Source organism: Oreochromis aureus, linkage group 8 (assembly GCF_013358895.1).
Source record: "Oreochromis aureus strain Israel breed Guangdong linkage group 8, ZZ_aureus, whole genome shotgun sequence".
Classification (NCBI taxonomy): domain Eukaryota; kingdom Metazoa; phylum Chordata; class Actinopteri; order Cichliformes; family Cichlidae; genus Oreochromis; species Oreochromis aureus.
The window spans coordinates 24,133,947-24,147,049 of NC_052949.1; the positions used below are offsets into that span (position 1 = coordinate 24,133,947).

General features: G+C 37.1%; 1 protein-coding gene and 1 pseudogene across 3 annotated transcripts; both read right to left on the reverse strand.

Annotated features, from left to right (window-relative positions):
• Positions 1-77: 77 nt before the first annotated feature.
• LOC116327302 (PI-PLC X domain-containing protein 1-like) lies at positions 78-4,328 on the reverse strand. 3 transcript variants are annotated; one of them, XM_031748848.2, is made up of 9 exons: positions 4,254-4,328; positions 2,914-3,002; positions 2,751-2,792; positions 2,522-2,633; positions 1,882-2,006; positions 1,656-1,787; positions 1,088-1,252; positions 763-946; positions 81-568 (listed from the first exon to the last, which is right to left on the reverse strand). In XM_031748848.2, exons 4-9 carry the CDS (start codon positions 2,631-2,633, stop codon positions 339-341), a joined length of 948 nt encoding a protein of 315 aa, XP_031604708.2. In that variant the 5' UTR covers positions 2,751-2,792; positions 2,914-3,002; positions 4,254-4,328; the 3' UTR covers positions 81-338. The 3 variants fall into 3 exon arrangements, with proteins under 3 accessions (XP_039472640.1, XP_031604708.2, XP_039472639.1); XM_039616705.1 differs by having other exon boundaries at positions 2,751-2,817; XM_039616706.1 differs by lacking the exons at positions 2,914-3,002; positions 4,254-4,328 and having other exon boundaries at positions 78-529; positions 2,751-2,906.
• A 371-nt stretch (positions 4,329-4,699) lies between these two features.
• Positions 4,700-9,569, reverse strand: LOC116327294 (annotated as a pseudogene).
• Positions 9,570-13,103: the final 3,534 nt, after the last annotated feature.

Here is a 13,103-nt window from a genome sequence, read left to right on the forward strand (position 1 = left end):
TCCTACCTCCTTGTGTGGCTTATAATTTAATATTACACTCTGTTCATATGCTTATTTTTCTACACATTTTTTTATTTTATTAATTGTTACTAGTCTTGAATTTATACAACACAAAATGTATTTGTTTTTGTATTTGACATATTAGATAAAAATTTAAAAACAATTTATTGTTTATTTAAAAAAGCAATACAATAATTATGTAAAAGCAAAATATTTAAGCCTCAAGTAACTGTACAAATTTATATCTTTTCAATGAACCGATGAGTTATCTATGGTTTAAAGAATAAAACACACACACACGGTCATGTTCAAACTAAAGAAATACAATACTTTTTCAGTTATGGTTTCATTAGTGCAGAATTGAGCTCAACAACTGTTGACACAAAGTCCTTGCGAGTTGCCAAGTCTGAGGCAACGATGTTCACGCCGGATTGCTGCTTCAGCCACTTCAGGAGCTTAGGCAGACCCCTCCTTATAACGTTGGGGAAACTGTCGCAGAGACGAAGGATGTAGATGAGTATCCTATGATCTGCTGGAAGAGTCATGTTCAAACCACATACAAAGAAATCTGTGGGGAACAAGTTAAAGCTTAGCAATTATCTCAAATTATATCGTGTATAACCTGGCTGTTTAAAACTTTTTTCTCTCTAAATAGATGCCACTTTGGATATTTACAGTCCCAACTAATATTGTTTTTTGATCACCAAAGATGAATGTCTAGCTGTCTATAACTTATAACATGGCGTAGTTGAGAAAACTCACAATTGGAAGTCTTTTCTTTTCCCAAGGCTTCAGATATTTTTGATTTAACTTGTGCACGATCCATGCTATTGGCGTAGTAATAAGTTATTTTTTTCCACATTTCAGGATGGTGGTTTGCTGGATAGTCATATGAAACTATGACATTTTTGCCTTGGTCCCAGCAGTTCTGCAGTGTGGGGATGCCCTGTTGTAAGATAATGAATATCTTATTTTGAAACTATAAGCAAAGGTTACAGTAAGTACTTCAATAATGAGACTTATTTGACCTACTGATCTAAAAATAAATGAATAAATTTTTTAAAAAAGAAGAAAAACTGTACACTACCGGGGGGACGAGTTTGCTTCCAAACAAGGTCTTAATGAAGCTGATAAGATGGTTGTGAAGTTTCTCTTTAATGCTTTTCTCAAAACCATTGAAGTTTGAGAAAGCCAGGATGATGACCTCTTTAGGATGGGCCACTGTCCAGGCATGTATTTCCCTGAGAACAGTCTGAACACAATGGCAAAATTAGCTTGCATTAGATAAAGAATCTATAGGGTTCCTTCATGACGCAGTAAGTGAGCACATGTGTTATAAATCACATTAACTAAGGCTAATTATCAAAATAGAACAGATGCTTCATAAAGGAAATCAGTAACACCTGTGTTTACCTTCGGTCATATTTTATAACTTGAACTAGTTTTAAAACAACTCTTGCCTAAAGTGGATCATTTGGATTTTTATTCATGCTCAGTAAAGGTCTTCTTAAGTTAAAAATAAAAAAAAATCTGCTAAAAGTTCAGTTATTTTTATATCAAAAAATTAGATATTTTTTTCTGTGCACAGCAGGGGAACTCCTGATACATATACATACAGAAAGGAGTCTTGTACTTTTAAATATGCTTATTATTACCTCAACATCAGTGCTTGTGCACAGCCCATGGTAAAAGTAAAGCCTAGTGGGATGGTGGTCATTACGTTTGCGAGCGATCCTCAAGTCAAAGTAGCGAACTCCTGCTTCCAGTTGCATTGTGATGTTGTATTCCTGTGATAAAAACCAACATCAGTCAAACATTCCCTTCTCTGTTTGTTACGTTCATCAATAAATTTGATAGCGGCAGGTCAGAAACTGCCCTTACCTGGGTCATTCCCCATGTTCGTACTATTCTGCGTAAGCAATAAATCCAGCTGAATCGTGTTAGATTGTCAGGCTCTATAATAGCAGAGCTGGTATCCAAATCATAACTCACAGAGTCATGGCTTCCTACGAATGAAACACACACATGCCTTAACAATGCTGTTTTAAAATGCTGTACAGATTTGGGAGTTGTTGTTTTTTATGGTGTATTTATGGGATTTTTTTCTTATGTAGATCTATACTCCTCTTTTAAATGTAATGTGGTCCAGAAATCCATCATATCATCACCAGATCAAATATTGTGCAAATTGTAAAATCTATACAATTTTGACTGTATACATTCCTTCACTCTTAGATTACAAACCATTTGGGTACAGCCTCCACACTAGCCAAGTACAACTACTGTACTTTTTGCAAAGAATTAACAAATTAATTAACAAATGCAGCAGAAACCACAACCTTTTTCATTCATTCTGTTTGTCAGAATTCTGAGTGAATAAATGCTACCACTAAATGCTATTGGAGGTGCCCCCAAAAATCTGCAACAAAAAAGTAATTCTGTTAACAAAATGGTCCAATTTGACACACTGTACATGCTGTGTTTGATATCAGTTGGACACAGTTGCACTGTCAACATTTACCTGGTATGGCTAGTTTGAAGAGAGGAATTGTCCAAAGTTTAGATGGCAGTTGTGACATCCAGTCACTGTAGTTCGCGATCTTTATATTCCCTTTCCCTTTGTCTGCAGACATCTACACAAAACATTTTTTAACTTATGGGAGAGTCTCTTAGAAATTCAGTGGTTTAGGCAACAGTGAACACATTAAGCACAAACATAAAGGTCACAAGTTTTAAGAAATAACACTTACCCTGCCAAAGTCATCCCCCAGCTGTAGTTTACTTCGTTATTCCTTCAGATTTGACAGTGTACATAAACTTACACAGTCAGACAATCAGAGGCTTAGCTTTGTTACTGCTCCTCAGAAGGACTTCATTGTTATGTTGTAAGAGTAAAAACATTAGCTGTCTTACCGGTTTTGCAAGGATGCGATCCAAACAAGGAATGTTTGATCAACAAGATAGAACGCCCTGATGAAGCTTCCTCATACCCTCAGTATTCACTAGGGAAAAAAACAAAGGCTTTTAATACACTTTTAATTCTGATATTAGTGCGGACTTCAGTAGTGGATTTCAGTCTGCACTCAAAAAAGTAAACTAAGGCACTTGTTTGATGACTTAGTTGATAAGTTTAACCAATGTCTCTAGCAGTAAGATCTCTGGAAATTACTGAAACACTTTTTGATACTAAAAAGGTTTACAGGGTGCATATTTATCAAGTGCACCATTACAAACTGTTCAGAAAAGACATCATTACCTGCAGGACAGACATCAGTAACAATATTTAAACTCATGCTGAAGTGCACCTGATTACAAACTGTTCAGAAAAGACAAATCATTACGTCCAAATATGCAGGACAGACATCAGTAACAATATTTAAAATCTTTTTGTTTTTGATAGACAAATTATTTGAAGTGATGTGAAGGAAGCCTGATTGATCTTTAAGAATCTTTAATTATTTTAGCTAACAGGCAGGACTCTGTCATTGCCTCTGTATATGTCTAAATATTTGCTCTATTCAGTCACAGTCTATTTCTTGGAGAAGTGGCACTGTTTTTTCTTTAGCTTCAGAGAGCTTCTCCTTGAAGCTTCTGCCTCCCTCTCATTCACACACATGTTCTGTCTTGCTTCTATTGACTTTCATTCCTCTTCTCACCAGAGCATGCCTCCATCTCTCCAGGCTCTCTTCTCTCTGCTCTATAGTCTCACTAAAGATCATAATGCCGTCTGCAAACAGTATAGTTTACAGAGACTTCTGCCTGATTTCATCAGTCAACCTGTTGCTACTGTAAAGAAGAAAGGGCTCAAAGCAGATCCCTGATGTTGTCCCACCCAGAAATCCATCTGTCTCTGACCAAGATCACTGTCTTGTTAACACTGAAAGTCCTATACCACCCTCACATATAGTGCTTCTCTGCCACTCCTGACTTTCTCGTGCAGTACCACAGTTTTGCCGTTGACACCCTATCATATGCTTTCCCTGAATAACAAAAGACTTAATGCAACTCCTCCTGACCTTCTCTATACTTCTCCATCAACACTCTCAAAGCAAACATCACATCTGTAGTGCTCATTCTAGGCATGAAGCCATACTGTTGCTCACTGATGGCCACCTCTGTTCTTAAAAAGAGAAACTAGCTGTCAACAGGGTTAAACCACTGATGAGGAGGCCATTTTTAAAATGTATTCAAACATTAATTTCCACTCTTGTAAATTACAAAGTGAACTCATACGTAATAAATCACATCCTTACTCTTGTCTGTACACAGGTTGTTCTCGGCGAGAGTCTTAAGCCATCTGGTTTGACGAGTAGTCTAGTCAAGTGTTGGCATGACTCGCCTTAACTTGTGCTACCGGTAGATCGTGTTTTTAGCATTCACAGCTATCAGATTAGCACATATGGGCAAAGTAGTTACTGTTTTGTGTAATGTATTGTGTTGCAGGCTACAGATTTATTGTAAAGAAAACAGGTTGGAGGAGAGATACACTGGAGCCCCATAAACACTGTTTATGGGGTAATCAAGTTAAGATAAAGTTATTCTGTTAAATGTAAGTTTTGCATAGAGGGGTTACTATTTGGGTAGCATTTTAGATGAGATGTTAGCAGTCTATAAAAGACAGATTTGAAATCTTTGTTCTATATGAACAGTGACCACAAAACAGAAACAAAATATTTATTTAACATTTTTTATTAGACTTTTGATGTTGCAAAGCCGACTATAACACAAAAATGTATAGGTTTTTGAAGGACTTGACTTCAGGTTGATTATCTAGCCTTGGCCAGACCCAACATATTCTGGCCTCTGTTGTAGATGGAATAATACTGTCTGAGGAAGACATCGCCCAGGATCCACATGTTGCCACCTGTAGCACTGAAGCCTGTGATACAGCTATTATACTGAACCTAGGACAGAGATTTAACAGGAGAATTTCAAATTTCGGAAACCTGCTTCTCTTTTTGTACAGAATTCAGAAACTACAAATTAAATTAGGAAAGAATGCTTACCTGATAGACATAGACAGAGGCTGGGAGAGTGAACTGCTGTCCATTGATGTTGAAGGTCACATCAGGCATTTGGCCAATGTTGTTGCAGTTGACAATGTACTAATAGAAAAGGCAGTGATGCAAGAAAGGAATAGAAAATAATCTGGTTTTAAGTAATGTAAAGTTTCCTATTTGTTGGAAATAATACTGCAGTGTGTCAGACAAGAAGATTCATATAATTCATGTCTACATGCAAAATTTGACAGCAGCCTGCTAAGTTAACCAACTATCCAAACAACAGGAAACACGGATAGCCTGAAAACGAGCTTAAACATACGATGATTATGAGTTTTAAAGACCAAGTGGTACTAAATTTTTTGGCACTGACCTCTCCATTCTGGCTGCTTGCTCCCAGCCAGGAATTGATGTTGTCAATGTCACTCTGAGGTCCAACAATCAGAGAGGTTCCAGTATCCACAATAGCCTGACAGCCACCATTACAAGCTACAGCCTGGCCATTACCAGAAACACTGTAATGGAAAACACAGTATGCATTAGGAAAGAAACTTATTTGCCAATAAAGCTCTATAATGATTCTGAAATCAATATAGGGCTGTAACTTTTGGTTTTACCTGTCAACTGTGATCTGCCAGTACAGTTCATTGGAGAGAGGAATCCAGGTGATGGAACCAGAGTAGTGATTGGTATCAACACCACCAAAGGTCACCACACTGCCTCGCTGATTGTTACTACAAAAGAGTTTAACCAATGGGGAAACTAGGAATCAGTTTCTGCCTAAATACAAATTGATATATGAGGCATCTATACATAATTTCAAATGTCAGGTAGAACGCTGCATAGTACTTACGAGCTCAGATACACGGAGAAGAGGTTCTTGTTGATCAAGCCCGCATTCATCATGTTGTCGAACAAAGGTGTTGCACCGGAGAGAGACAGACTTGGGTAGGCCAGACCAAATATACCATCAGCCTGCATGTACTGCATGAAGGGGGCCTCAGTTTGGCTCAAACCAAAGATCTGGTTTGTCACAGCCAGACCACCAACCTGGCAACCAAAGATGAAGCCAGTATTGAAAACCACTTAAGTACTGTATAAGGTACTTGCAACTTGAGTATTTCTATTGCGTGCATTAGTTTTCATTCATATTCCATTCTTTTTTTTAATCTCCAATAACCCCATTATTTTGCTTTTTATATTATAATGACATTTTGTAGTATTACCTTTTAGGCAACTGTAGTTTTAATTTTGTAGGGATTATGATAGTTTTGTTTTTTTCATCTTTACAGTTACTGTTAAACAGATGAATGTTTTTTTCTGCTTGTTTTGAAATTCTTACCGTCACAGTGTCATATCCCAAGATGCCAGTCATGCTGCCAGTGCCATATGTGACACTGAGAGGTCTGCCATTTTGTCTGTATGTGCTGCTACTACCAGGGTCAAACTTGGCATGGTTGTCTAAAAACACAGTATGGTTAATGGTTAAATTCTGTACTTTGTATTACCTACTATCTCAATGGTAAATCCATCCATTTATCCATCCACTTTTTACCAGCAATCACCACGGGATTGGTGCCTTCGCAATCACCAAGTCCCAAGCCACCTGAGAAATATAGAGGAGGAGGAGGCCCTCTTCTCATTCTGGCTGGACATGGTAGGACATGCCCAAAACATTTTACCTAGCCTTCCTGTTGTGTTCGGGTCAAATCTCACTGATTTACATATTAAAAAACTCATAAATATTGTGTTTACATCAGATTGCCTCAAGGCCTTATGACATCCACCACACCATGCACTTGAACATATAAAAGTGATGAGCACCTCTTTCGTTGAATTTTGAGTGTTTTAATCAACTTTGTTACATCTGTGGTGTTCCCGGTCAAAAGTGACCGCCATAGAAAATCAGTGGGAATTAACTAAGGGAGAACCCATCTAACCTTCAAAGGAAATTGATTCTCACTGTTTGTGTCATTGTAAACGAGTGACCTCATCACCAGACAATGGGATTGAGGACATCATTAAAGTGTTCCTTCCACTGTCTGACTTTGTCCTCATATGAGGTAAGCAACACCCTGGTCACACTACTACACTTCCCCCTCCTGTGTCATATGACAGTTTGCCAGAATTTCTTTGAGCCTGACTGATAGTCTTGTTCCATGGTCCCACCAAATTCTTCCCGCAGTCGAGCATTTGTTTCAGCTACTGCAAGATTGACATTCAGCTTGGCCCAGCAGTCAGCTGCCGCTGAAGTCCCACAGGCTAACAAAGCCCAACAAGACTCCTTCTCAGGCTGATGGCTCCCTTCACCTGCAGTGTCTACCACTGTGTGCTTTCAAACATCAAACGGGTTTGAGCCAAAATAGTAACACATAAAAACCATCCTATAAGTGTATCACTCACCAGTGGTTATCGCATATAAGGAGATAAAAGGATCAAAAATCATATGATTTATAAATTATTTATATGTCCATAGTCAGGGGTTAAGGAGTTTTTTCTTTCTTTCTTTGGAAATAACGCTGCAAGGAGTGCAGATGTCATTGTGTGAGCATCTAGTTAGCTACAGAGGAGGAGCAAGAATAAAGGAAGTAATATTTTTCAAGTGCCAGGTCATTTTAAATGCAATGTTTCTATCAGCTCAACAAACATCAGTAAACACACAAACTATTTGTGTGCCATTCGTTGTACATTGTGTCTGCTAGCTAAAGGTATATGTGCTGTATTGCCAAGGGAGAGAAGAGAACAAGAGCTAACTTCACTGAGAGACGGAGAAAGGTGTAAAACGACTGGACACAAGAGGAAGAAGAAAGGTTATATTAAGAAGTAAGAACTGCTCAGTGGCATTTGATAAACTGAAAATGTAAAACTTAAATGTAATGTCCTAATTTTTAAATCTGATATTTGATCTGTATTTTATGAAATTATGATTTTTCAAATTGACCTCAAACTGAGGTATACTAACTTTGTGCTATTTAAAGGTTGCATTAAAAAACTCTACAGCTTTGCTTGCTTTACTGTGAGGAATTTATTGTAAAGAGCAGTGTTTTGGACCAGTGCACAGTGGCTGTCATGTTCATGGTCAGAGTTGGGTTACATTAAGAGTAGCAGAGATTAATTTGAATTTAAGCTAATGATTCTTAGATTTATTCACTGAATTCCACTTTATACTGTGTGTAGTACAAAGACAGATACTATCAGTGCAGGTGATGGAGATCAGCCAGGACAACTCATGAAACATCTGCTTATATATTGATGAATTCAGTTGTATGACTCCACAAAGAGCAGTAAATCTCAGAGCAGCAGCAAGTCAGCTGATCACAGAAAATGAACTGGATTTACATCTCTACTAGAGCTGAGTTATGATTCTTTTCCCCACGCTGAGCAATTATGTTTTTCAGCTGATTCTCACATTAAACCTGAGTGTAGACATTCTGTTTAGGTGTGGAGGTAAAGTCATTCTCTACAATGTAGGCAACAAAGATTCAAGCTAATTTAAAAAATTCTCCTTTTTTTCTCTGCTAATGTTCTACATAATTGATTCAATCCGAGTACATTTATTAGAAATAAAATTTAGACTGACTACCAATATAATTTTATCAGATTAATAAAGCATGAGGTTCAGTTAGCTTTGCACAGAGATAGTTGGCAGAAACTCAGCCAAATGATAAGCCAATTACAAGGATGATAATCAACCTGAATACTGTCATGGTGGTGCGTCCACTTATGGAACGTATTCTGCACCCTCATGCTTGAGCATAGTGTTTGTTATATTCAAACTCCAACCTGAAAATGCATGACTCTAAGGTTTTTACAATCAGTTTTTTTGTCTTCGTGTGAAAATACATTATGTAATCATAGATTTACATACTGCAGGCTGCACTGTTGCAGTAGATGGAGGGAACCCACAGGTTAGATGAGCCAGTATCAAAGATGACTTTAAAGGACTGAGGTGGAGTTCCAATTGAGATGACTCCAGTAAGACAGCTGTAGATGAAGAGGAGGAGACAACACGATTACTCTCAAGACATTTGTCAAAGCTCTGTGTTCAAGCTTTAGCTGCTGTTACTCACACCAGCATCATTGGTCATGGATTCAGGGCCCACAGCAAAGCTCCCATCAAACTTGGCCATGGGATTGTATGGGTACTTTTGCCTATACTCCTCCCATAGACCCTGTTCCTCCAAGACCTCCCTGGCACTCTTACCCTTTTCCAGAGGGATCCTAGGAGTCATCAAAGGGAGCTCATTACATTTTGCTCATTAGGCCACATTTAAAAAAAGTTTTTATTTAGCTGTGAACAGGTCTTTTTACACATTAACATCCTCTTAAAACTCTCTATTTATATATCAGTGTGTAGATACTACTTTTATTTCAAGAGACCTGACATTTCAAGAGTCATATATGTAATCGTTTTAGAGAGGCATATGAACTTGTAGGAAAATTGGAAAAACAACAGCAACAACAACAACAAAGAAAGATAGTACATGGATTAATTACAGTCTGTCTGACTTACTGGACGAGGCACTCAGACAGTGCCACCATGGCAAACACAGCAAATGGCAACTTCATTGTTTCGAGTCTGCCGTCAACTGCAGTAGAAAATAATGCAAATTAGAACAACAGAAGACTTTACATCTGTAATATAATAATAGACTTATAACTCTGTGGATCAACTTGTCTCTAGACTCTAAAACATGAATGCTCAGAGATGAATGTGGATTCCCTTTTATACAGATGAAGTGATTTTTTTTTGCATATAATGAAGCGATAAGTAAATACACACATGCAAAATCCAACTGTTTGTTGAATGGTCTTTTAGCATCACTTGAATTTTATTGTAAAAGGCCAAAATTACTGACCTACATCCTTTTCACACAATGGTAATTAGAGCTACTGAGTAAGCCTCAGGATAGTGAATTATTATTAAAACAACTGTCACATTTTACAGACCTGAAAAGCAGCACTGATACTTTTAAAGTTTTATTTTTATTATCAAATATAATTCAGTTCGAATTATTTTAAAGGTAAAACAACATATAGAGATTGTCTGTGGAAAAAAAACTAAAAGATGCAAAAATATAAATTTGATCACTAAGTGAACTTAATTGTGAAAGTCATGTACTTGTGTCAGAAGCTACTATTATATCTATGAGCTTTTATTTCGAATTATATATTTTATTTTAAAGGTGAAGCAAGGTGTAGTGTGACCTCTGCAATTCCCTTTACTTTAGTCTCCACTCTGCCCTTCTTCATAGATTGCAGCTTGCCCAGCTTGCTGCGGCACGCCTTTTGACTGGAACCAGAAGGTTTGCCTCTATAACCCCAGTGCTTGCTGACCTGCATTGGCTTCATATCAAATACCGCATTGAGTTTAAAATTCTGTTGCTTACCTTTAAAATCATGAACAATTCTGCACCGTGCTACCTTGTTGAACTCCTTAGTCCGTATACCCCTAGGAGAGCCCTAAGATCATCAGGACAATTACTCCTAGTGCAACCTAGGGTTCTGGCTAAAGACCAGAGGTGACCAGATGTTTTAACCTTGTTGTGAAGCACTTTGGTGTACCTTTGGTTTTAAATGTGCTATATAAATAAACTTGTATTGTATTGCAGTTATATGTTTCTATCACCAAGTCTATGTCTGTCATAGATACAGCAAAAACATTTGTTTAAATGTCATTTTAAATTTTAAGAAGTTTTATTTTGAAAGACCATGAACTCCAGCATGGTTTACAGCCACTGTAAATTACATTTAATTTTTAGGAGCTTTTTTTTTTCAAAGTCTTGTAAAAGTTGAATGGTCCTGATAAACAGAGCAAACTAAGCCTCATAAACGCTCACAGGGATCAGCTATGATGAGGTTTAGACAGGAAGAAAGATGACATCAGCACATAGGTGTGGTTGCTATGGTAATTACAGGCTGTGGCAGAAAAATTCATAAAAAAAAATATTCATAAAAATTCTGGAAAAAAACCCCAAAGATCTGAAAACACAGATTTAGTCAATAAAAAAATCCAGATCCTTGTGTCAACTTTTGTGGGGGTTATCTCAAAGTTGCAAGACAGCTTTGAGAAAAAGCTGATTTTAGTGTGTGTGTTGTATTTTCACTCCTGCACCTCATGCTACATGACTGGTTCAATCTCAGTGACACTTAGCCTATAAACTACCATTTGCAACATCCATATGTAATTGATTAAAATATTTACTTTGTTTTCTATTTTTTTTTTCTGTGTACTTTTACTTAGAAACTGTGTGATCACACATAAATTATAATAAAGCTCTGCATACCAATAATGTGAATGCTGAAAGAGCATTTGGGTTTTTGGGTTGTGGTGGAGTAAGAGATTTACATCATGGCAGCTGAAACATGTTGAGTAAATGTGTGATGCTGTCAATATGGACCAAAGTCTCTAAGAATGGTTACAGCCTCTTGTTGAATCTACACCATGAAATACTGAAGCAGTTCTGAAGGCAAAAGTCTAACCTGATACTAGCAAGTTGTACCTAACAAAGTGGCTGGTCAGTGTATTTTGGATTAGTACAGCAAGTAGAGGTGGGAGGAATGATCCAAACATCGACAGTACTGATACTAACGCTGGTATTGGTCTTTGATTGTTACCAGTGCAACAGTTTGTTTCTGTCCTCTGAGTTCAATATGTAACCCACTGAATTGTGCTAACTTAAAAATAAACCAATTATACTACTAAACTAAATGAAAACATTGTTTCATGTATAAAAATATACACAAAATATCTAATTTGTGTTGAGTGTCACGTCTATTTTTTATAATAATCTATAGCACATTTAAACAGCAGATGTTATTTGACACCCAGCATCAAAATACATAAAAAGCTGTTAAGTATCAGTATAGTACTTTTAAAATAATACTTTTAAAAGTTAAAAGTATCAGTATCAGTACTGGAATCTGCAACAGTGGCCTTTTATTTACTTGATGCTGACATTTGCAGGATCACACAGCACTAACAGCAAGTGTCAGAGGTGATCAGAGGGTGAAATTAACGCCTTAGCATGCTATTATTAGCATTTTACTCCCTAATATGTCTCTCAGAGCTGAAAGTATGACTGTGTCATTCATATTCATTAAAGAAAGTCATCCTTTATGAGTTGATATCATTTACCCCAAAAATTTTGTTTTGGAGACACATGTTTTTCACACAACAATTAAATTACCAGTTGGAAACAACCGCACTGTTATTATTTACTCAGCGTGGCTAGTTTAAACAGAGGAATGGTCCAAAGTTAAGATGGCATTTGTGACAATCCGCCACTGAAGCATCTATTTTCCTTTTGCCTTTTTCTGCATAGATCTATAAAAAACATATTTAGTCTGTTATAAATTCAGTGGCATTAGGCAAAAATTAACAAATTAAGCTCAGGGATAAAAGTCAGAAGTGTTTGGGAATAGCATTTACCCTGCCAAAGTAATGCTCCAGCTGTAGCTTAATTCTTTATCACTTCAGATTTGAGAGTGTACACGAACTGACACAGTCAACCAACTGAAGGTTTGTTATTGCTCCTCAGGAGGACCTCATTTATACGCTTTGAGGGGGATAATGTCAGCTGTCTTTCAACTTTTGTCGTGAAGCAATCTGAAAGCGGCATTTGGTAAAACCTCCTTATGCCATCATTATTCACTAGAAAGTACAATGAGGTCACAAATGCTTTCAACACACTTTTAACTCTCTGACCGGAGTGGACAAAAAGCCATAAATCAGTGGTTCATAAACATTCTCTGGAATGCCGCTCTGCAGAAGCCCAAAACAATCTGAATCGGTCGTCAACAATAAATTATGATCTACGCTGAATTTGACTCTTAATAGATTTTTTTTATAACCATGAGCCCATTCTTAAATCCATAATTAGTGTTTTTATATAATTATATGCCCCCAAAACATTAAATTACCTTAGTTACACCTAGGATGACTTCATCCTAGATCCTAAATCAGGCACACAGAGCGTGTTTGTGAGTTTGTGATGCACAGAGGTGGACTGAAGATTTCAATTTACTGATGAAAAAACTAAACTCAGGATACAAATATACAATAATTAAACTGAATTCTTTCTCAGTGTTCTCTTTAGGCAA